The sequence below is a fragment of the Haliotis cracherodii genome, unplaced genomic scaffold, assembly GCF_022045235.1.
Source record: "Haliotis cracherodii isolate W230 unplaced genomic scaffold, xgHalCrac1.p SCAF_3, whole genome shotgun sequence".
In the NCBI taxonomy this organism is placed as follows: Eukaryota; Metazoa; Mollusca; class Gastropoda; order Lepetellida; family Haliotidae; genus Haliotis; species Haliotis cracherodii.
Genome location: NW_027266286.1, coordinates 73,259,136 through 73,278,929, shown reverse-complemented (window position 1 = coordinate 73,278,929; position 19,794 = coordinate 73,259,136). Strand labels below are relative to the sequence as shown.

The window sequence follows — 19,794 nt, the reverse complement described above, 5'->3', positions numbered from 1 at the left end:
CCAAATAGACGTACCAATATTGTGGTATATCAAGACAATATCAACTGATGTCAGTTATGATTTTTGTTTGACAGCAGACATACGAAGTCATTAGTAGATATTAATTAATAATAGATAATGATTAATAATAGATAATAATTAATTAATAACCTCAGCCAATAGCGAAGGCATCGAGTATAAGATGTTATATAGAGTTGCCACCTTCCATATTCACCATTTACCATATTACTGGGATTTGCCAACACTAAACAATCTTTAACAGGCGAACAGTTAAACTTGTTATATAGAATAAAACTTTAGACACCCATATTGCTGCATCATACAATGAGATCGGCTGTATTTGCTAACCATACAGTTGTGGTGAGGTAAGGTGTAACAACGCCAAGTTTATTGAAACACGTTTATTAATTAGACTGCAATTGAAAGGAAGCTTTCTTTGCTCTTGTTGATAAATGTTACCGATTTACTCATATTTAATGTACTTGTCAGTATTTATATTCCCGAACAACATTCGAATAATCACCTATAAATGTCTACTTTTATCTCAAAGCAATAGGTCATCATTTTTATTAAAATCATAATCTTAGTCTTGGCAGAAACGTTCAGAGCTATCTGAACGGTGTGCGCTATTTGAGGATTTATTGTGTAACCTGCTGACCCGAGAACAGGGTATTCTGAAATGGTTCACTTATATGCACCTTAATATTTCTTTTTGTCAAACAATGTACGTCAAATGTCATAGGATCCGCGAAGATCCGGGTTAGACTGGGTCTTCAGCAACCCAAGTTTGCCTTAAAAGGCGACCATGCTTGTCGTGAAAGGCGACTAATGGGATCGGGTGGTCAGGCTCGCTGACTTGGTTTGAAGCATGTCATCGTATCCCAACTGCGTAGATCGATGCTCGTGAGGTCAATCATTGGATTGTCTGGTCTGGCATATTTCTGAGTGCGGTGTTAACAACAAACAAAAAACCACAAACAAATACAAATGTCATGGTTTACGGCGTATGTGGACGAGTACAATTAATATATTTGAGCGTTTACGACTTCTAACGTAATGGATTACCTAATGTTATAATATGATGTATGAAGAAAATGGAAAGAAATGTGGTTCGATCAAAATACATCACTGTTGTAATGAAGGCGTTTTGACTTCCCTTTGCATGTGTTTGTGACTGGTACCACCGGTAGGGGAGGATACCTGGTATCATCACTATCATGGTGATTCATAAACACATGCTCATGGTATAGTCGGAATTGTACATGTTAATGTATTTTTACTTATTACTAAAGGATGTCATGGTAAAATGTCTGTACTTTTAAAAAAACATGTATGCATCAGTCAGCGCATGTATAAAGGTTAATAATGAACGTACACACTGCTTTACATCATATTCCGGTGTACAAGGTTGTGTTTTAAGTCCGTTGTTGTTTATATTTTTCATAAATGAACTTGCTACAGAGCTGCAAAATAGTTGCCAACATGGGATATTTGTAAGTTACTGTCAGTATATATCTGGTATCAGGATAGTGACCTAGGCCTTTGTTACCGTCATTATCTATCGGTATATAAGTGCGGTTGTTGTTTGACTTCTCTATTGTTGACAATGACAACCTTCGTCGGTTATTCAAATATGGACCAAGATACCGTGAGCAACCTCCGACCAATTTGGATCACGACTTTAAAATCATTGTGGATGCTGTGGAAGAATATGCCAAATAGGAACATGTTGAATGTCTTTCAGAGTGGTCTAAATCAATGCGTGATCTTGTCATTGGTAGCAGACATAAACTTAAATAGAGGATACGGATTTGTAATAAAACCATTCTGTTCCAGCCAGCTGTCATCCAAAGTCTGGCCGCCCTGCATGAAGGGTTTGTAGTTGTCCCACTGACAAGGCCTCAGATAACATTACCACTGTATGTAAGCATCACTACATTAACTGTTTTACCAAAGAACTTGGTATAAGTGACACATCAAATAATGTCACATATAAGGACAGTATGATAACTGAGGACGAAATCTGCCCAACCATAAATCAGTTCTGTCAACTTTGTCAACCTGAAGACATGTCCATTCCTCTTTTGAACAGGATTCAAAAGCTCCATAAAAGTCCATACAAAGAGAGAGATATATTGCTGGGTCAGGCAAATGTAGCGCCAAACCCCTGTCTCAAGGACTAACCACAATCCTTAATTCAATCAAGGAAGGACTTTCTTTATATTCACAGAAAGTGCCTGAGACAAGTGGAAATAATACCTTGTGGATTCACAAAAAAAGGATTTGCTAGACTTTTTGCAATCTCAGAAAAGAACCAAGTTCCATTTTGTCAAACCATTTGATTTTTCAACTTTGTACACCACTTTCCCACATGACAAACTTAAGGAAAAATTCATTTCTTGATCCATGGGGCTTTCGTTACAAAACCTGGTGAACACAGATAAGGTTACATATCTATATTCAGATGTTCAGGACATTTTGTGAAAAATGAAAGCAAATGCCATCTGAGGTTTACTGAGAAAACAATATGTGAAATGCTGGACTTCCTCATGGATAACATCTACGTTAAATTTGGGGGCAAGGATGAGGCATCCCCATGGGTACCAATTGTGCTCCCCTTCTTGAGGATCTGTTTCTTTATGCATATGAATCGGAAAAGTCAACTTTCCCAGTAGCCAATATTCCAGCACCCCCAGCCTTTGGTGTTTACATTTTACATATTTTGCGATACAGTCGAGCCAAGATTTCAAAGAGCATCACACGACTCCTGCTCTGAAGCTGTTTGATCAAGGTTACAACAGTCAAGACCTTAGTGAAGTTTTCAAAAGGTTTTGAGGAGGACATTAATTTCCAGTAATTGACGCGTCAGTGAGAAAAATTATGTCCGATGCATTTCCATATCTTGATTTGTACCATATGTTCCCGTGGTTTTTTTTCGGGTAAACAATTGACTTGCCTTTGCATGTCTTTGTGACGGGTGTCACCGATGGGGCAGGATACGCTCACCTTTGAGCTCATCTTTGCGCTCACATTTGCTTTGAAAGTGATTCATAAACACATGCTGATGACATAATCGGGGTCGTACAATCGACTCTGCTTTTAACAGATATTTTTGTCGCTTTATTTACCGTCAATATATATCAGGATAGTGGCCTAGACCTTTGTTACCGTTAATATATATCAGGATAGTGGCCTAAGCCTTTGTTACTGTCAATATATATCAGGATAGTGGCCTAGGCCTTTGTTACCGTCAATATATATCAGGATAGTGGCCTAGGTCTTTGTTACCGTCAATATATATCAGAATAGTGGCCTAGGCCTTTGTTACCGTCAATATATATCAGGATAGTGACCTAGGCCTTTGTTACTGTCAATATATATCAGAATAGTGGCCTAGGCCTTTGTTACCGTTAATATATATCAGGATAGTGACCTAGGCCTTTTTTACCGTCAATATATATCAGGATAGTGACCTAGGACTTTGTTACCGTCAATATATATCAGGATAGTGGCCTAGGCCTTTGATACCGTCAATATATATCAGGATAGTGACCTAGGACTTTGTTACCGTCAATATATATCACGATAGTGACCTAGGCCTTTGTTACCTCAATATATATGATGACAGTGACCTAGGCCTTTGTACCGTCAATATATATCAGGAAAGTGACCTAGGCCTTTGTTACCGTCAATATCTATCTATCTGGTTGTGACCTAAGCTTTAGAGTGACCATTCGCCTCCATAGTGTTATCGCCTCCATAGTTCTGGAAAGTGACCTAGATTTGTGTTACCGTCAGTACATATCTGGATAGTGACATAGGCTTCTGTTACCGTCAGTATACATCGGGGTAGTGACATAGACTTCTTATGCCGTCTCTAACTATCTGGATAGTGCCCAAGGTGATTGTTATCGTCAATATGTTTCTGGATAGTGATCTAGTCTTTTGGTACCTTCAGTATCTATCTGGATAGTGACCTAGGCGATTGTTATCGTCAGTTATAACTGACTTAATGATGAGTGATGTGTTCATGGACTATTTGACATTCGAATAGGTAATGCATTAAGTATCTGCACCAAAATGTTAAACTTGTAATGCTTATTGCATGAAGAGAATATCACAGAGATCGCATCGCAATTGCGCAAAAAGACAGTGATTAGTGAGTACAAAAGGTAAACAAAGCCCACCCATGCAATCGTAGCAATTAGGGGGAGGCAACTCTTTATTTTAGACTGTGTCACATAACTTAATACCCAAGCTCAGCACAATCTAAATCCGGATACCTCAGCACAAACCCGATATCTCCACCCGGGTACTCCTGCCCAACACAACCCTGATATCTCCACCCGGGTACCCCAACCCAAAACAACCCTGATATCTGCACCCGGCTACCCGAGCCCAACACAACCCTGATATCTCCACCCAGCTACCCCAGCCCAACACAACCCTGATATCTCCACCCGGCTACCCCAGCCCAACACAACCCTGATATCTCCACCCGGCTACCCCAGCCCAACACAACCCTGATATCTCCACCCGGGTCACAAAACAGAACAGAATTGTATTCTAAAAAGGCACACATAGTGACAGAGAACATTCATCGTAACATTCGCCGAAACAGATTCCATTGGGTATAAAAGGCAAAATCACACTGAAATTGATATGAATGAATCACTGAAGCATGTCCTGCCTTGCCAAGTCACATCTCAAGATTGTCACATCTATTCACAGCGTACTGTGAAGATACATCTCAAGATTGTCACATCCATTTAATGACATACTGTCAAGAAACATGTCAAGATTGTCACATCCATTCACAGCGTACTGTCAAGATACATTTCAAGATTGTCACATCCATTAATGACATACTGTCAAGATACATGTCAAGATTGTCACATCCATTCACAACGTACTGCCAAGACACATCTCAAGATTGTCACATCCATTCACAACGTACTTTCAAGACACATCTCAAGATTGTCACATCCATTAATGACATACTGTTAAGACACATGTCAAGATTGTCACATCCATTCACAACGTACTTTCAAGAAACATCTCAAGATTGTCACATCCATTTAATGACATACTGTCAAGATACATCTCAAGATTGTAACATCCATTCACAGCGTACTGTGAAGATACATCTCAAGATTGTCACATCCATTTAATGACATACTGTCAAGATACATGTCAAGATTGTCACATCCATTCACAGCGTACTGGGAAGATACATGTCAAGATTGTCACATCCATTCATGACGTACTGTCAAGACACATGTCAAGATTGTCACATCCATTCACAACGTACTGTCAAGACACATGTCAAGATTGTCATATCCATTCATGACGTACTGTCAAGACACATGTCAAGATTGTCACATCCATTCACAACGTACTGTCAAGACACATGTCAAGATTGTCACATCCATTCATGACGTACTGTCAAGACACATGTCAAGATTGTCACATGCATTCATGACGTACTGTCAAGACACATATCAAGAAGGTTACACCCAGTCACAACACACTACCAAGTCACAACTCGAGATGGTCACATTCATGCACATTACACTGTCCATCAATATCCCGAGGAATATATATAGGAATTACATCACATAAGAAAAATAAAGATCAGTCCTGTCGCTCCTGTGATCTCGATACAAGTCTCTTTACGACGAAATGTCACTTATATAAGCAGAACAATCATCATAATGACGCCAACTGTCGATGTGAGGAGCTGTGGTGTTGGGCGGGTGACGTCACTGGTCTCGCGACAAGGGCACGTGGCCACCTTCCGCAATGTTATGCGACCCTCCAGGCCTGTAGTGAGGGGCGAAAAGCTCTTGGCGTACTCAATTAAGACGTCGGCGTCCACATCCCCTGCAACAATATCCACACATATGGTCACTGAAAGCTACCTAATCGTGAAATATGGAGTGCGTGGTCAACAATGCTGAAAGCGTTCTTAAAATCTCAAACATGTAACAGGCAGGTGATCACCTACCAGAGACAAACCAGCCCACTGGCAAAGGAATAATGACAGACTCACTGACAGAATTGCGACTGGACAGAAGGGAGGACTAATTTATATCCGGTGATGTTGGATATTGCTTAGCGCCCCTATTTCCTTTAAGTGCTGCGTCAAGCCTATCATGCATATTTTGCAAACCACAGCGATAACGCATTCTTACGCGTCATAGTTTGACAACACCTAACTATCTTACCAAACAGATGATGTTGGATCTTGTTCTTGTTGATGACGTCATATCCGTCGCCACCATTGGCAATGAAGGACGGCATGATTATCTTGTATACCTCGGTGTCCTCGAGATCCACGTAATGGGGCACGGAGCAGTTGGTGCATCTGACCTTGACCTCTATTACCCTTTGACCCACAGGCATCGCCATGTCGTACACAATTTTCATACCTGGTGACGATAATTGAAAAAACTTATAAACTTCCTTCAAATGTTAACGATGCCTTACAGTCTCTTGCAATGTTACTTGAAAGGTGATTATCTCAGCCTGTCTAAACACCAGGATAGTTCACATATGCTCTGAAAACACGATTAGGGCTTGCTTCACCATGTGTGGATTTGTGTGTCAAAATTGGGATATCAACGGGTTTTTTAGAATCTTGTTAATATTGTATGAACAGATAATAGAACAATACTGTTGAGTAACGTTTTAGAGGTTGCTTTGTTGATACCTGCTAATGATGTCTAACACCTCATAAAGACAGTTTCCCAGCCGCTTGCTAATGATGTCTAACACCTCATAAAGACAGTTTCCCAGCCGCTTGCTAATGATGTCTAACACCTCATAAAGACAGTTTCCCAGCCGCTTGCTAATGATGTCTAACACCTCATAAAGACAGTTTCCCAGCCGCTTGCTAATGATGTCTAACACCTCATAAAGACAGTTTCCCAGCCGCTTGCTAATGATGTCTAACACCTCATAAAGACAGTTTCCCAGCCGCTTGCTAATGATGTCTAACACCTCATAAAGACAGTTTCCCAGCCGCTTGCTAATGATGTCTAACACCTCATAAAGACAGTTTCCCAGCCGCTTGCTAATGATGTCTAACACCTCATAAAGACAGTTTCCCAGCCGCTTGCTAATGTTGTCTAACACCTCATGAAGACAGTTTCCCAGCCGCTTGCTAATGTTGTCTAACACCTCATAAAGACAGTTTCCCAGCCGCTTGCTAATGTTGTCTAACACCTCATAAAGACAGTATCCCAGCCGCTTGCTAATGTTGTCTAACACCTCATAAAGACAGTTTCCCAGCCGCTTGCTAATGTTGTCTAACACCTCATAAAGACAGTATCCCAGCCGCTTGCTAATGTTGTCTAACACCTCATAAAGACAGTTTCCCAGCCGCTTGCTAATGTTGTCTAACACCTCATAAAGACAGTTTCCCAGCCGCTTGCTAATGTTGTCTAACACCTCATAAAGACAGTTTCCCAGCCGCTTGCTAATGTTGCCTATCACCTCATAAAGACAGTTTCCCAGCCGCTTGCTAATGTTGCCTATCACCTCATAAAGATAGTTTCCCAGCCGCTTGCTGATGTTGTCTTACATCATATAAAGGCAGTTTACTACCAGCCTGCTTATGTTGTCTAGCAATTCATAAAGCCAGTTTCGTAGCTGTTTGCTAATGGTTTTTAACACCTCCTAAAGGCAACTTCGTAGCTGCTTGCTTATGTTGTCTTATACCTTATAAATAAAGGCAGGTTCCCAACAGCTCCCTTTTGTTATTCAACACCTTATAAAGGCAGCTTCGGAGCTGCCTGTTAATCATAGCTGCTTGCTAGTGTTGTCTATTTATTACTGTTGGGAAAATATTTCATTAATACATCTTGTCATGATATTTGTTGGTGCAATTTTCGATCGAATTCAATGTATTTCTATGGAGAGTTATTTCATCAATTTCTTTAAATTACTCTGCATTTTGTAACCGTAACTAGCTATCCGTGAAGATTCCAGGTTCGAGTACGTCTTCAGCAACCCATGCTTGCCGCTAAAGGAGACTATGCTTGCCGCTAAAGGAGACTATGCTTGCCGCTAAAGGAGACTATGCTTGCCGCTAAAGGAGACTATGCTTGCCGCTAAAGGAGACTGTGCTTGCCGCTAAAGGAGACTATGCTTGTCGCTAAAGGAGACTATGCTTGCCGCTAAAGTAGACTATGCTTGCCGCTAGAGGAGACTATGCTTGCCGCTAAAGGAGACTATGCTTGCCGCTAAAGGAGACTATGCTTGCCGTAAGAGGCGACTACCAGGATCAGGTGGTCAGGGTCGCTTACTTGGTACATGCACGTCATCACATCCTAACTGCGTAGATTGATGTTCATGATATCAATAACTGGATTGTCGGGCCCAGATTCGATTATTTACTGACCGCCGTCATATACCTGGAATATTACTCACTGCGGCGTTGAACAACAAACAAATATCCACAGCTACAGGACAAATGCCTTGATACTGTCGTTAAATGACGTTAGGAAGGTCAGTTGTTCGTGCATCTGGATCCTTGATAAGACTGACAAATGTACGTTGCTTATAATGGCCTTTACGGTTGTCATGTGGAAACACGTACCAGACACCTGGAGGAAGCCTCCGAATAAGTTACTCGTGTTCTCCACCCACTTGGACGCCGTGAACTCCAGAGTCTCCCTGACATGTTTTCCCCGCAGCTCAACGATGTCCACGGTGTTCCGGAATGGTAGAACTGTCAGGATGTCGCCGATAGTGAAGTCACCTGAAAATACCATCAACAGAATGATAACTATGTTGAGAAAAGAGTCCTCAGAAAGCCTGGTTTGGAGAGGCCAGACAGAAAGAGACGAAACCAGTTTATTATTAGGACGGAACATTGGGATTGTGATAGGCAGAATAACAAACAATTGAAGAAAATATTTACCAAATGTATGAAAAACATTTCGTAATGAACGGTGACTTTATTAAAACGTTTGTCAGAGAGAGAGAGCTCTCTGTATGTCATCGTAATTTTCAGAAGACAATAATCTCGCTATATGAGAAATGTGTTGGTCAGAAGTACCTCTCTCTATTGACGTTCGAATGCCGCCCCCATTCATAAAAGCGATGGCCACGTGGTTCCATTCCAGGGAGTCGCTGTGCTTCAGGTTCTGGTGCACCATACCGTCCGCAATCATGTTACCTAGGAAACAAGAATACATGAATACATGTATACACGTCAGTTAGACACTATCAGGGATGCATGTCCGAGGGCTCCATCCAAAACTATATGTAGACGGGGCCTTAGGGGCTTGGTGAAGTGGCCGTGGTGAGGGTGAGGGTGAGAGTGGGGGTGAGGGTGAGGGTGAGGGTGAGAGTGAGAGTGAGGGTGAGAGTGAGGGCGGGGGTGCGGGTGAGGGAGGGTGAGGGTGAGGGTGAGAGTGAGGGTGAGAGTGAGGGTGGGGCTGAGAGGGAGAGGGAGGGTGGGGGTGGGGGTGAGAGGGTGAGGAGTGAATATATAAGTTATGTGACCCTCAATAGGTTGCAGATGGGGTTGTTTTCTCGTTGGATACGTGACCTGGAACTATCCAAGACTCCGATTCCCGCTCGACAGCTTTGATGACTGGTGTGGAGTCAAATTTAAGAGAGTTACAACTGGGGCCATTGCTTAAATTTGTCTAGGTTTAAAATTAGATGTGTTTATTAAGTCTCACGGGAAACACAAATTAACAACCAATCGCTTAGTGATTTATCGGAGACATCATTTATATAAAAAAAATGGCTTAAAGTTAAAATACTGTGGCAGGCTTTGGAAGTGCCGAAGATCATATAGTATGGAACTTGTCACTTTGTAAGCCTAAAATACTGAGGATTGTACTGTTACGAACAGCAAACAAGTCATGACGTATATAACTGTATACATGACAATCCAATAAAACGTGTTTTTCATCTTCCACACAGTTTTTACAATTTAAACACAATCTATCATTAAAAGAAACATTTTCATAACGCCCTGTTTCCATACGTAATTGCGCTGCACCACATCGGAATTTTGCAAGGCGCTTCTGTGTGCCCTGGGTAAATGCTGAGCCAGGTGTGCCTTCGTCTGATAAAACTGTTTTAATTTCTATAATTTCGCAACTTATTAAAACTAGTACTAGAACCTAGGGTTTTCTACGAGTTTTTGCCGTAAGCAACATTATGAACTAACTCAGCAAATAAACGTTTCTCAATTGGCCCATTAGCAGACGCTCGGTACTCCAGTCCGTGTGCTTGTAGGTAAATCTTTACTGTGCGACCAGTTCTTTCTGTAACAGCTAACTGACCACAGAAAAATCCTTTTATTCACTCTTCTGTTGCACATGTTGACCAGGCGCGCGTATGATCTGGCCACAGTTGGCGGGGTCCAAACGACGTCTCCAATAACACTCGCATTGGCTGCTTACTTTCCCAATCCCATGAAAAAACGGATAGCTCTGTGTTGAAGGGCGTTAGCTGCTGAATGTTAACGTTCATAAGTTCCCCAGATGCCAGCTCAATAATCGAGGATAGACCAAACCATTGAATCATAAAGTTTCGTGAAAACGTTGAAAGGCAAACCACCAAGGCTTTTGCATTTCGCAATCAGCAGACCCAAAGCTCTACTTGCAGACTTAACCGCGCATTTAGCCATGATATTGTACTTCCGGTCCTCAGTTAGGATCCGCCCCAGGTCGGAGCATTGGTCCTTCTCTTCCAAACTCATATCACCACACCAAACATTTACTTCCATTCTTGGCGGGGAAGGTACTCTAAAGTGGACTACATTTGACTTCCCTTGCTGAATGGACATCTTATTCTCGAACCACCAGGTGTGTAGTGCTGACAGCATCCAACATCCTCTTCAACTTCAAGTACAATATCGTCCGCGTATGTTAATACACTGATAACTTCACCTTTTACATCAATTCGTTTCCCTAACTCACTGACAGGTTCAATCCGATCATTAATGTACATATTGAATAGAAGAGGCGATAAAAGGCAACCCTGTTTCAAGCCTCTATTTACAGTAAACCAATTGGTACGCTTTTGGTTGACTCGTACACAACGACCTGCTAGCCGAAAACATCCTCCCTCCCACATCGGCTTCATTTAGTTTGTTATAAAGGTTTTCTCTGTCGATCCAATCACAAGCCTTTTTAAAATCTATGAATGCCATAAAGGTGGACATTTTCATCAATCTTCTGGTTTCGATAATGGTAGTAATGGTAGTAATGGTAGACAGGTGGTCTAATGTTGACCGCCCTTTCCTGCAGCCATTCTGTAAATCACTCAGAATGCCTGCTTTTAGCAGAGGTTTCTTTTGAGTAGGGAAAGAATTTTTGTCCCTTTTTCCTCAATTTGGACACATGACCTGGAACTACCCAAGACTCCTCGCTCAGGAGCTTGGATGACAGGTGTGAAGTCTCACGGCGGCAAAATATAAAAACTCGGGCCATCACATAAATTCATGTTGTTTATATCTAACCCATATTACTTACCTACCCGGAGTAGGTAGCAGATGAAATAAATAAATTAATGAATAAATGAGAACAGTGAGATCGCCTCATCTGTTTCATATGTCGATCTATGCGTGAAGAGTCTTACAGAGGTGCAGTTATAACTGGGGCCAATACGTGAATAAATCGAGTTTTTAACTTACCCATATTACACTCTTTGACCCTACAGGATAACCTGTCCCCGTCAAGCATCACTTGGCTTCTGGCCACCACCGTGCCTGACTCGTTAGCCACGCCCTCCTTGTATGGCTGCATCAGCTCTACGGTCATCTCATCTAGAAGACAAACACAGGGGCGTTGGTCGTATTTTGTTGGTCTCCTCGGACATATGTAAAGGGATGTGTGTCGCATCTCGGATTTATTGAAAATACGCCTACAAGAACACCCGAGGACATGAAATCTAATAACCATGTATCTTTTGGAACCATCTCCATATGGCACTGATCTCATTTTGAAAAATATCTTGGAAGCTACCGATAACTGATGTGTTCCTCCCGATGGTCACGGGGTGGGTGGGGTAGCACAGTGGTTAAAGCGTTCTCTCTTTAAGCCGAAGATCCGGGTTCGTATTCCGACATGGGTACAATGTGTGAAGACCATTTCTGGCGTTCCCAGTCGTGATATTGCTGGAATATTGCTAAAAGCGGCGTAAAACAAAACTCACTCACTCACTCACTCCATATGGTCACGGTTACAAAATACATTATTGCATAATTAACTTCGGTTTCCCTATTTCAAAATGAGTATGTCACTTTTGTAAATAAAAACAAGTATAGGATACGATTTAAAACAAATGTTATTTTATAAGTGAATATATTGTATTAGGTGCTCAATTATGCTTTAGGTGTTTATTTAGTTTGATTAGTATTTGAGAGAAAAACCTTTGCTCCAATTTCTGCGAACCAAGCGGATTTGTAGTCATGAAATCAAAGTAATGAATTCTCTGATGAACCCATCGCTGTCAGTCTAATCGGCTATGGCCAGGCTTCGGATACTCTATATCACCTGCGAATCTGAACGCATAACGCAAACGAAGTGGTTCTGTTTGGAAAGAAAGGCCACCGAATACACAATATAATTTCGTTCAATTAAAGCAGTCGGTCAAGTTGGTCGAATACTCAATATCACCTGCGAATCTGATTTCTCCCCAAAGTTGACCATGTCATCGTCTCTGGTAGTGGAAACGGCTTGCATAAACTTTGACCATTGACACAGTAGGACAAAACCAACCTTGTTTGTATGGCCAAGCACGTTATGATACCAACCCTGTGTTGTATAGCCAAGCACGTTATGATACCAACCCTGTGTTGTATGGCCAAGCACGTTATGATACCAACCCTGTGTTGTATGGCCAAGCACGTTATGATACCAACCCTGTGTTGTATGGCCAAGCACGTTATGATACCAACCCTGTGTTGTATAGCCAAGCACGTTATGATACCAACCCTGTGTTGTATGGCCAAGCACGTTATGATACCAACCCTGTGTTGTATGGCCAATCACGTTATGATATCAACCCTGTATTGTATAGCCAAGCACGTTATGATACCAACCCTGTGTTGTATGGCCAAGCACGTTATGATACCAACCCTGTGTTGTATGGCCAAGCACGTTATGATACCAACCCTGTGTTGTATGGCCAAGCACGTTATGATATCAACCCTGTATTGTATGGCCAATCACGTTATGATACCAACCCTGTGTTGCATGGCCAAGCACGTTATGATACCAACCCTGTGTTGTATGGCCAAGCACGTTATGATACCAACCAAGTTACCCACCTTGCGCTGTGTTGTTGTCTAGTAGGATTGGGTTGCCTCCCCATGACGTGATGACACCTTCCAGGTCAAAGGTCACTTCCAGAGCTCCAAGATACTTCCCGTAAGCATAGTCCTGCACCACGAGCACCTTGGCCCCTCCCGACTGCGTCACCACGTGGGGATATTCTCCTTCCGGTTCCTCATTGGACGGGTGGTCGCCTGAAATAAGGCAGTCCATGACTTGTTTGACTTGACGTGCAAAATGTAGGAGCAATAACAGCTTGGTTTAAGAGATCAGATAGACAATGTTCATGACTTAATTAAATGCAAGCAAAATAGTACTTCTAATCCGTTCATATAAGGGACGTTTATTATATATTATATGTGCGTACTCCAAACCCAAGTGTGTGTTTGTTTTGTGTGTTTGTCTTTTAACGCCGCACACAGCAATATTCCAGCTATTTGACTGCGGTCTGTAAATAATCGATATTATATTATACCAGCCATTTTGCCTATTTTCTAAATCTAGAGATGTCCACAATCACTGACACAACTTAAAATTTGTTGTTTAACGCCACACCAGACAATCCAGTGGTTGACATCATGAGCATCGATCTACACAAAGTTGATACGATGACGTGTCAGCGAGCCTGACCACCCGAACCCATTAGTTGCCTCTTATGACAAGTATGGATTCCTGAAGACCAAGCCTCGCCCGGATCTCCACGGGTCCCAAACCCACGTGAGAAGAAGACCCATTAATGGTTTTAATGTTCCTTCAGCTATGGCAGCCTCTACGCCATGTAGAAATTGCTGTATAAGTGTATAAGTGTTTGTATGTGGGCGGTGATGTGGACGTGGACGTTAATGTTGGCGTGGGTGTAGTTATGCTGGATGAAGATGCTGATTGCGTGCTCCTGTGGGTGTTGATCTAGCTGTGGATGTGGGTGTGGGTGTGGGTGTGTGGGTGTGTGGGTGTGGGTGTGGGTGTGGATATTGATGAGGGTGTGGGTGTGGGTGTGTGGATGTGGATGTGGGTGTGGGTGTGGGTGTGGGTGTGGGTGTGCGTGTGGGTGTGGGAGTGGGTGTGGATGTGGGTGTGGGTGTGGGTGTGGATGTGGATGTGGGTGTCGGTGTGGATGTGGGTGTGGATGTGGGTGTGGGTGTGCGTGTGGATATGGATATGGATATGGATGTGGGTGTGGATGTGGATGTGGATGTGGATGTGGGTGTGGGTGTGGATGTGGGTGTGAGGATGTGGATGTGGGTCTGGATGTGGGTGTGCGTGTATGTGTGTGTGTGCGTGTGCGTGTGCGTGTGCGTGTGCGTGTGCGTGTGCATGTTATCCTACCTGTATAAAGGAAGGTATTGGTGTGACCCCCGACCACTACATCCAGGTTATTGACCTCTGCTGCTATTCGTTTGTCAACATTAAATCCCGAGTGACCAACGGCAATGATCTTGTTGATGCCCTGTGACGTCAGGATGTTAACCTCTCTCTGGATTGCAGCAACCTCATCTTCAAATCTTAGACTTGGCCCTGGAAACGACACATTTGTGTTAGTTATTTGACGATTCTAAGACAGAACCTTAAAAAGATGATCAAATGAAACTTATCATTAAACCAAATACCACACTCCGTGCAACCACGCTGCATTGGGAGTGCTTCTGCTGTACAATAAGTATGCTGGTCGTGTCACTTGTACTTCCTGGTTTCGGGGCCTGGTTTTACCTGGTGACGAGATTAACGGCGTCTCTGTTGTAGTGTACCCGATGACCCCGATACGTTCACCCCCGACCGTCAACACTGTATGTTTGATCAGCTTGTCTTCCACCAACGGCTCGCCTGTAGCATCGATGTTGGCGCTGGCTACGGTGAAGTTGACGTCGTTGAGGAAGGGTATCAACCCTTCGATGCCGAGGTCAAACTCGTGATTTCCCAGGGCCTAGGAGATTGATAAAAAAAACAATGAATGTGCTTTTTAAGAACTGTTGCTCGCAAGGGTAATATTTCCCGTAACGCAAAAGAATTACACTACCGACAAAAAATAAGGGCACTGATGAAATGATAGTGAATGTATAACGACGATAAACGTATGTAAAATTAATTCTAGGCGTGTAGATGAATTCGTGGTGTGTCCGCTATATTGGGCGATAATACACGACCCTTTTGTGGCATACTGCTGATAATCTTGGGGATGGTTGCCTTTGGCATTGCTCGCTGTTCCGCCTGAAGAGCTACCCCAAGCTGGACCACGTTGGTTCTTGGTCTCTGGCGTACTGTCCCTGACCGAAAACATCACACAAATACTATATTGGGGACATGTTAGGGTACTTAGCGGACCAGTCCAATGTCCGTCCGCCTTCTCATCGGAGATAATCGGTGACGACCTGAGCACGATGTGGTCTGACATATTCATCTTGCAGTTCAAAATGTCTTCCTATACGTCTAGCGAATGGAACACCGACAGGATGCAACATTTCGCTGGCTAGTCAAACATCCATTCATAATAAACCAAATCAGTTCGTCTGCTATGTGTGATACCGCCACCACACCATGACACTACCACCCCCATACGATCATTGTGTAGAATTGTTACCCTGGCATACCAATCGCCGCTACGTCGCTAAAAGCGTTTTCTGCCATTTGTTGTTATCGGAGGCAAAACCTTGATTCGTCTGTAAACGTGGTGCACAACGCCATTGGACACAGTCCGTCCCTTGGGTTGCCTAGCCCAGTCCAATATTTGCCGCCGATGGTTGACTATTAGGATCACATCCTTCCTGTTATTGTAGGGAATTCTCTATTGGTAACAGGGACAGACGTGAATCTATAGCGTAGTGCAATAAATGTAATGAGACGATCTTGTAAAGGTGCCGTTTTTCAGGAGTCATTGCAAACCCAACTGTACTTGTCCCACAGTCGAGAGATTACACGTGGGCTTGGGTTAAGCGAGTTACACAGTAGTTAAGCCATGTCAGTGCGTGTCAGCTTCCTCTGAGATGACAACTCAAACTGACGGTTTATTTCCAGGAATGAAGCCAACCATCATGAGGCTCAGATGGGTCAATGATCGGAGCACGTCTTTGCTTGAAAGACAAACCAGCAGTCAAGGAAGGGTCGGCTAAGGTATGTAGCTCTTGCTAGACAGATCACAGTCAGTCATACCGTAGTGAGTGAGTATGGTTTTACGCCGCTTTTAGCAATATTCCAGCAATATCACGGCAGGGGACACCACAAATGGGCTTCACACATTGTACCCATGTCGGGAATCGAACCCGGGTCTTCGGCGTGACGAGCGAACGCTTTAACCACTAGGCTACCCGACCGCCCTCGAGTATGTTTATGAAAAAAGAATGATTCAGTTTCTATTATGTTAGTATATTCCTGTCATTTTATTTTGCATGTTCCTGTCATTGTATCCAGCTGGTTGTGGGTAGTCGTCGTTGTATGCAGTGGGTAGTCGTCGTCGTTGTATGCAGTGGGTTGTCGTTATTGTATGCAGTGGGTTGTCTTCATTGTATGCAGTGGGTTTTTGTCATTGCATGCAGTGGGTAGTCGTTCTTGTATGCAGTGGGTTGTCTTCATTGTATGCAGTGGGTTTTTGTCATTGCACGCAGTGGGTAGTCGTCATTGTATGCAGTGGGTTTTCGTCATTGTATGCAGTGGGTTGTCGTCATTGTACGCAGTGGGTTGTCGTCATTGTACGCAGTGGGTTGTCGTCATTGTATGCAGTGGGTTGTCGTCATTGTACGCAGTGGGCTGTCGTCATTGTATGCAGTGGGTTGTCGTCATTCTATGCAGTTGGTAGTCGTAATTGTATGCAGTGGGTTGTCGTCATCGTATGTAGTGGGTAGTCGTCATTGTATTCAATGGGTTGTCGTCGCTGTATGCAGTGGGTTGTCGTCATTGCATGCAGTGGGCTGTCGTCATTGTATAGATACCCTACATGGTATACATCATTTACCTTTCATTAAAACACCAAGGCTTTTCGGGCGAGTGGCATTCAGTGTAGAAACTAGTATGGGGAGGTGTGTACACGGGACACTGTGCTCGCCGTGACGTCATACTGCGAGAGTTTGCATCATAATGACATATAGCAAAATCACTCTCCTACCCAGAGTTCCATGCGACCAGCTTCGTACCTCTGCCACAGGCCAGCGCCATGTGACCATTCGTCACATCTTATTCAGTCCATTCAAGACATTGCATATGTTTTTCATCTGTTTCTGCTTTGATAAGTCTACATATCTAGATAAACTTATGTCATAAAATGGTTAACTTTCCTTGAGAAAATATCCTAAATCGTGCAAAACTATTTCATGTTATTTCCTTTTGCGTAGTTATCTTATGTTTACAGTGGGTGTACGGCTCCACGTCATCGAAACCTACGGAGAGCTACAGCGATACGGTCATTTTGATGTGTAAATATGTATTGTCATGCAACTCACTGTCGCAGTTGTAGTAGCATATATATATAATTACGCGAAACAATAGTTTAAGCACCCCCACATACTTTCATAAGTCCGTTCTATTCCATGAGAAAGCGCGTTTGTTTACAAACAAGAGAGAAGTGACATGCAAATTAGCCTATGGCAGTGGTGCTATGCTAAAGCCACCACTGCGCCGGAGTGTGTTACAAAATGATTATGGTTTTATTATGACGTCACGTTGTAACATGTTCATCTACTAACCATGACGTCACAATACATGTTCATCTACTCACCATGACGTCACAATACATGTTCATCTACTCACCATGACGTCATACTGCAACAGGTTCATGAATTTGGCCACAACGGCACCTTGGTACTTGTAGAACCACAGCGTCCCCGAATACTCGTCCCCTGCCGACAGGAGGATGGTGTTGGGATGGAGGGAGCGCTGTTCACGGACTTCGGTCACAAGTCGCGCTGTCCCACCAAAACATTTCCCCTCTGTCACATCATCGGCTTGGCACTGGCCACTGTATTTGTTGGTCTGTTCGAATCTGGCGTGGATGTCGTTGGTGTGGAGGATGGTGAGGCTGAAGCCGACGACCAAGGCAGGCAGGGAGATTACGTAGAGGGAAAGGCGACTCAGTGAGCAGGTCATGATGGCGTCTTTCAAATCGTCAGAATCACCAGACACTATATCCTGTCTACTCACGTCCTATACTCAGTGGTAACTGGGACACCTTCGTGACCACGGACAGTTTAGCTACGTGTATGCGGGTCACCTACAACCATATGGTCGACAATATACTTGCTGGGACTGTGTGCCCGTCAGTTGTTTTGTCACGTGCCTCACCAAGACTTGGGTGAATCACACAGGTTGCTCGTACCGTGCCACGCCTTTAAATTCTCCCACGAGGACGAATCAGATCACTCGAAGCTGCACATCCGTTTAACAATGTAAACACCTATCCATCCCATAATATTGACATTGTAAATTTTTAACACCGGTACGAGAACCACATTTACAAGCAGAGCGAATTTATGACGCACACTAAATGTCATTCTTGATATACAAGCCGGCCGAATGCATGTAGGCTATGACGAACCAAACGCTCGTCTGTGCACGTTCAGTTCAATTTTTATCAAGCTGAAGTTAAGCTTATCAGTGTATATGCCATACAGGAGAAAAGGTAATATTGGTCCTTGATGCAAGTTTTGTCGGAAATAGTGTAATATAATCATAGATTTCAAAATACAATTAGAGAATACACAATTACTTATTTAAATCAATACAATTTTCATTGTATACATAATATCCCTGTTTACATTGTGTAACTTCAGTAACTCTTCCGATATTATGGTCTTAATTTTGTGTTTGTAAATTCAAGTTATAAAGGAAATCTTTAGTGTGAAATGAAACTGATCGTCAACGTCTGAGCAAACATGGCAACCCTTGTATCCACCCGTTTCTTTATGAGTATGCTCTGAGAAAAGTGCTTTTCGTAAATAAAATTGCAAAACATGAGAGTGAAAGGGGTATTTACACAAAAGAATATTTTGCTGACGATAATATCCGGGATCTTGTTAAACTGCTTGATCCAATATACACTACTTAAAAACAGGCAAGAGATGTTTGTGGAATTGTGCTTAATCAAAATTTCCCAAAACAAAAGCTTAAAAGTATATTCTAAAGACCATTCGTCCAGTTGTCAACATTATTATTAAACAGGCAATGTCAGATACAACGCTCGTCTACACAAGTAACTGTAGACTATGAAAGATGTGATGTGTCAGTTGCCGGAGGGCTCGGGCGATCACATTCGCCTAGACATGTAGGCGTCCATAGGCTGTATGTTCAACTGTACGGTAACGGTATTGGTTGTAGTTAGAATATCGTAAAACAGTAACCTAACCCTACCTTCCAGTGGGTATGGAAGGCGTTCAGCAAACAGAGAACCACGTGTAGTCCTAATCCTACCTGCAATCACATCATACCATGTACTTTGAGATGCGCGCAATAATTACCAATGCACAAAATATTGATTTGTTTGCGTTATAATTTGTGCGCAACTCTCTAT

General features: G+C 42.9%; 1 protein-coding gene and 1 pseudogene across 1 annotated transcript; both read right to left on the bottom strand.

Annotated features, from left to right (window-relative positions):
- Window positions 1-2,554: 2,554 nt before the first annotated feature.
- On the bottom strand, window positions 2,555-18,593 carry LOC139473617 (snake venom 5'-nucleotidase-like). Its single transcript, XM_071256287.1, has 9 exons — window positions 18,039-18,593; window positions 15,012-15,225; window positions 14,631-14,819; window positions 13,301-13,498; window positions 11,663-11,794; window positions 9,065-9,184; window positions 8,603-8,764; window positions 6,228-6,431; window positions 2,555-5,883 (listed from the first exon to the last, which is right to left on the bottom strand). The coding sequence occupies exons 1-9, from the start codon at window positions 18,372-18,374 to the stop codon at window positions 5,690-5,692; spliced, it is 1,749 nt and encodes a 582-aa protein (XP_071112388.1). The 5' UTR covers window positions 18,375-18,593; the 3' UTR covers window positions 2,555-5,689.
- LOC139474044 (uncharacterized) lies at window positions 6,533-7,590 on the bottom strand (annotated as a pseudogene).
- Window positions 18,594-19,794: the final 1,201 nt, after the last annotated feature.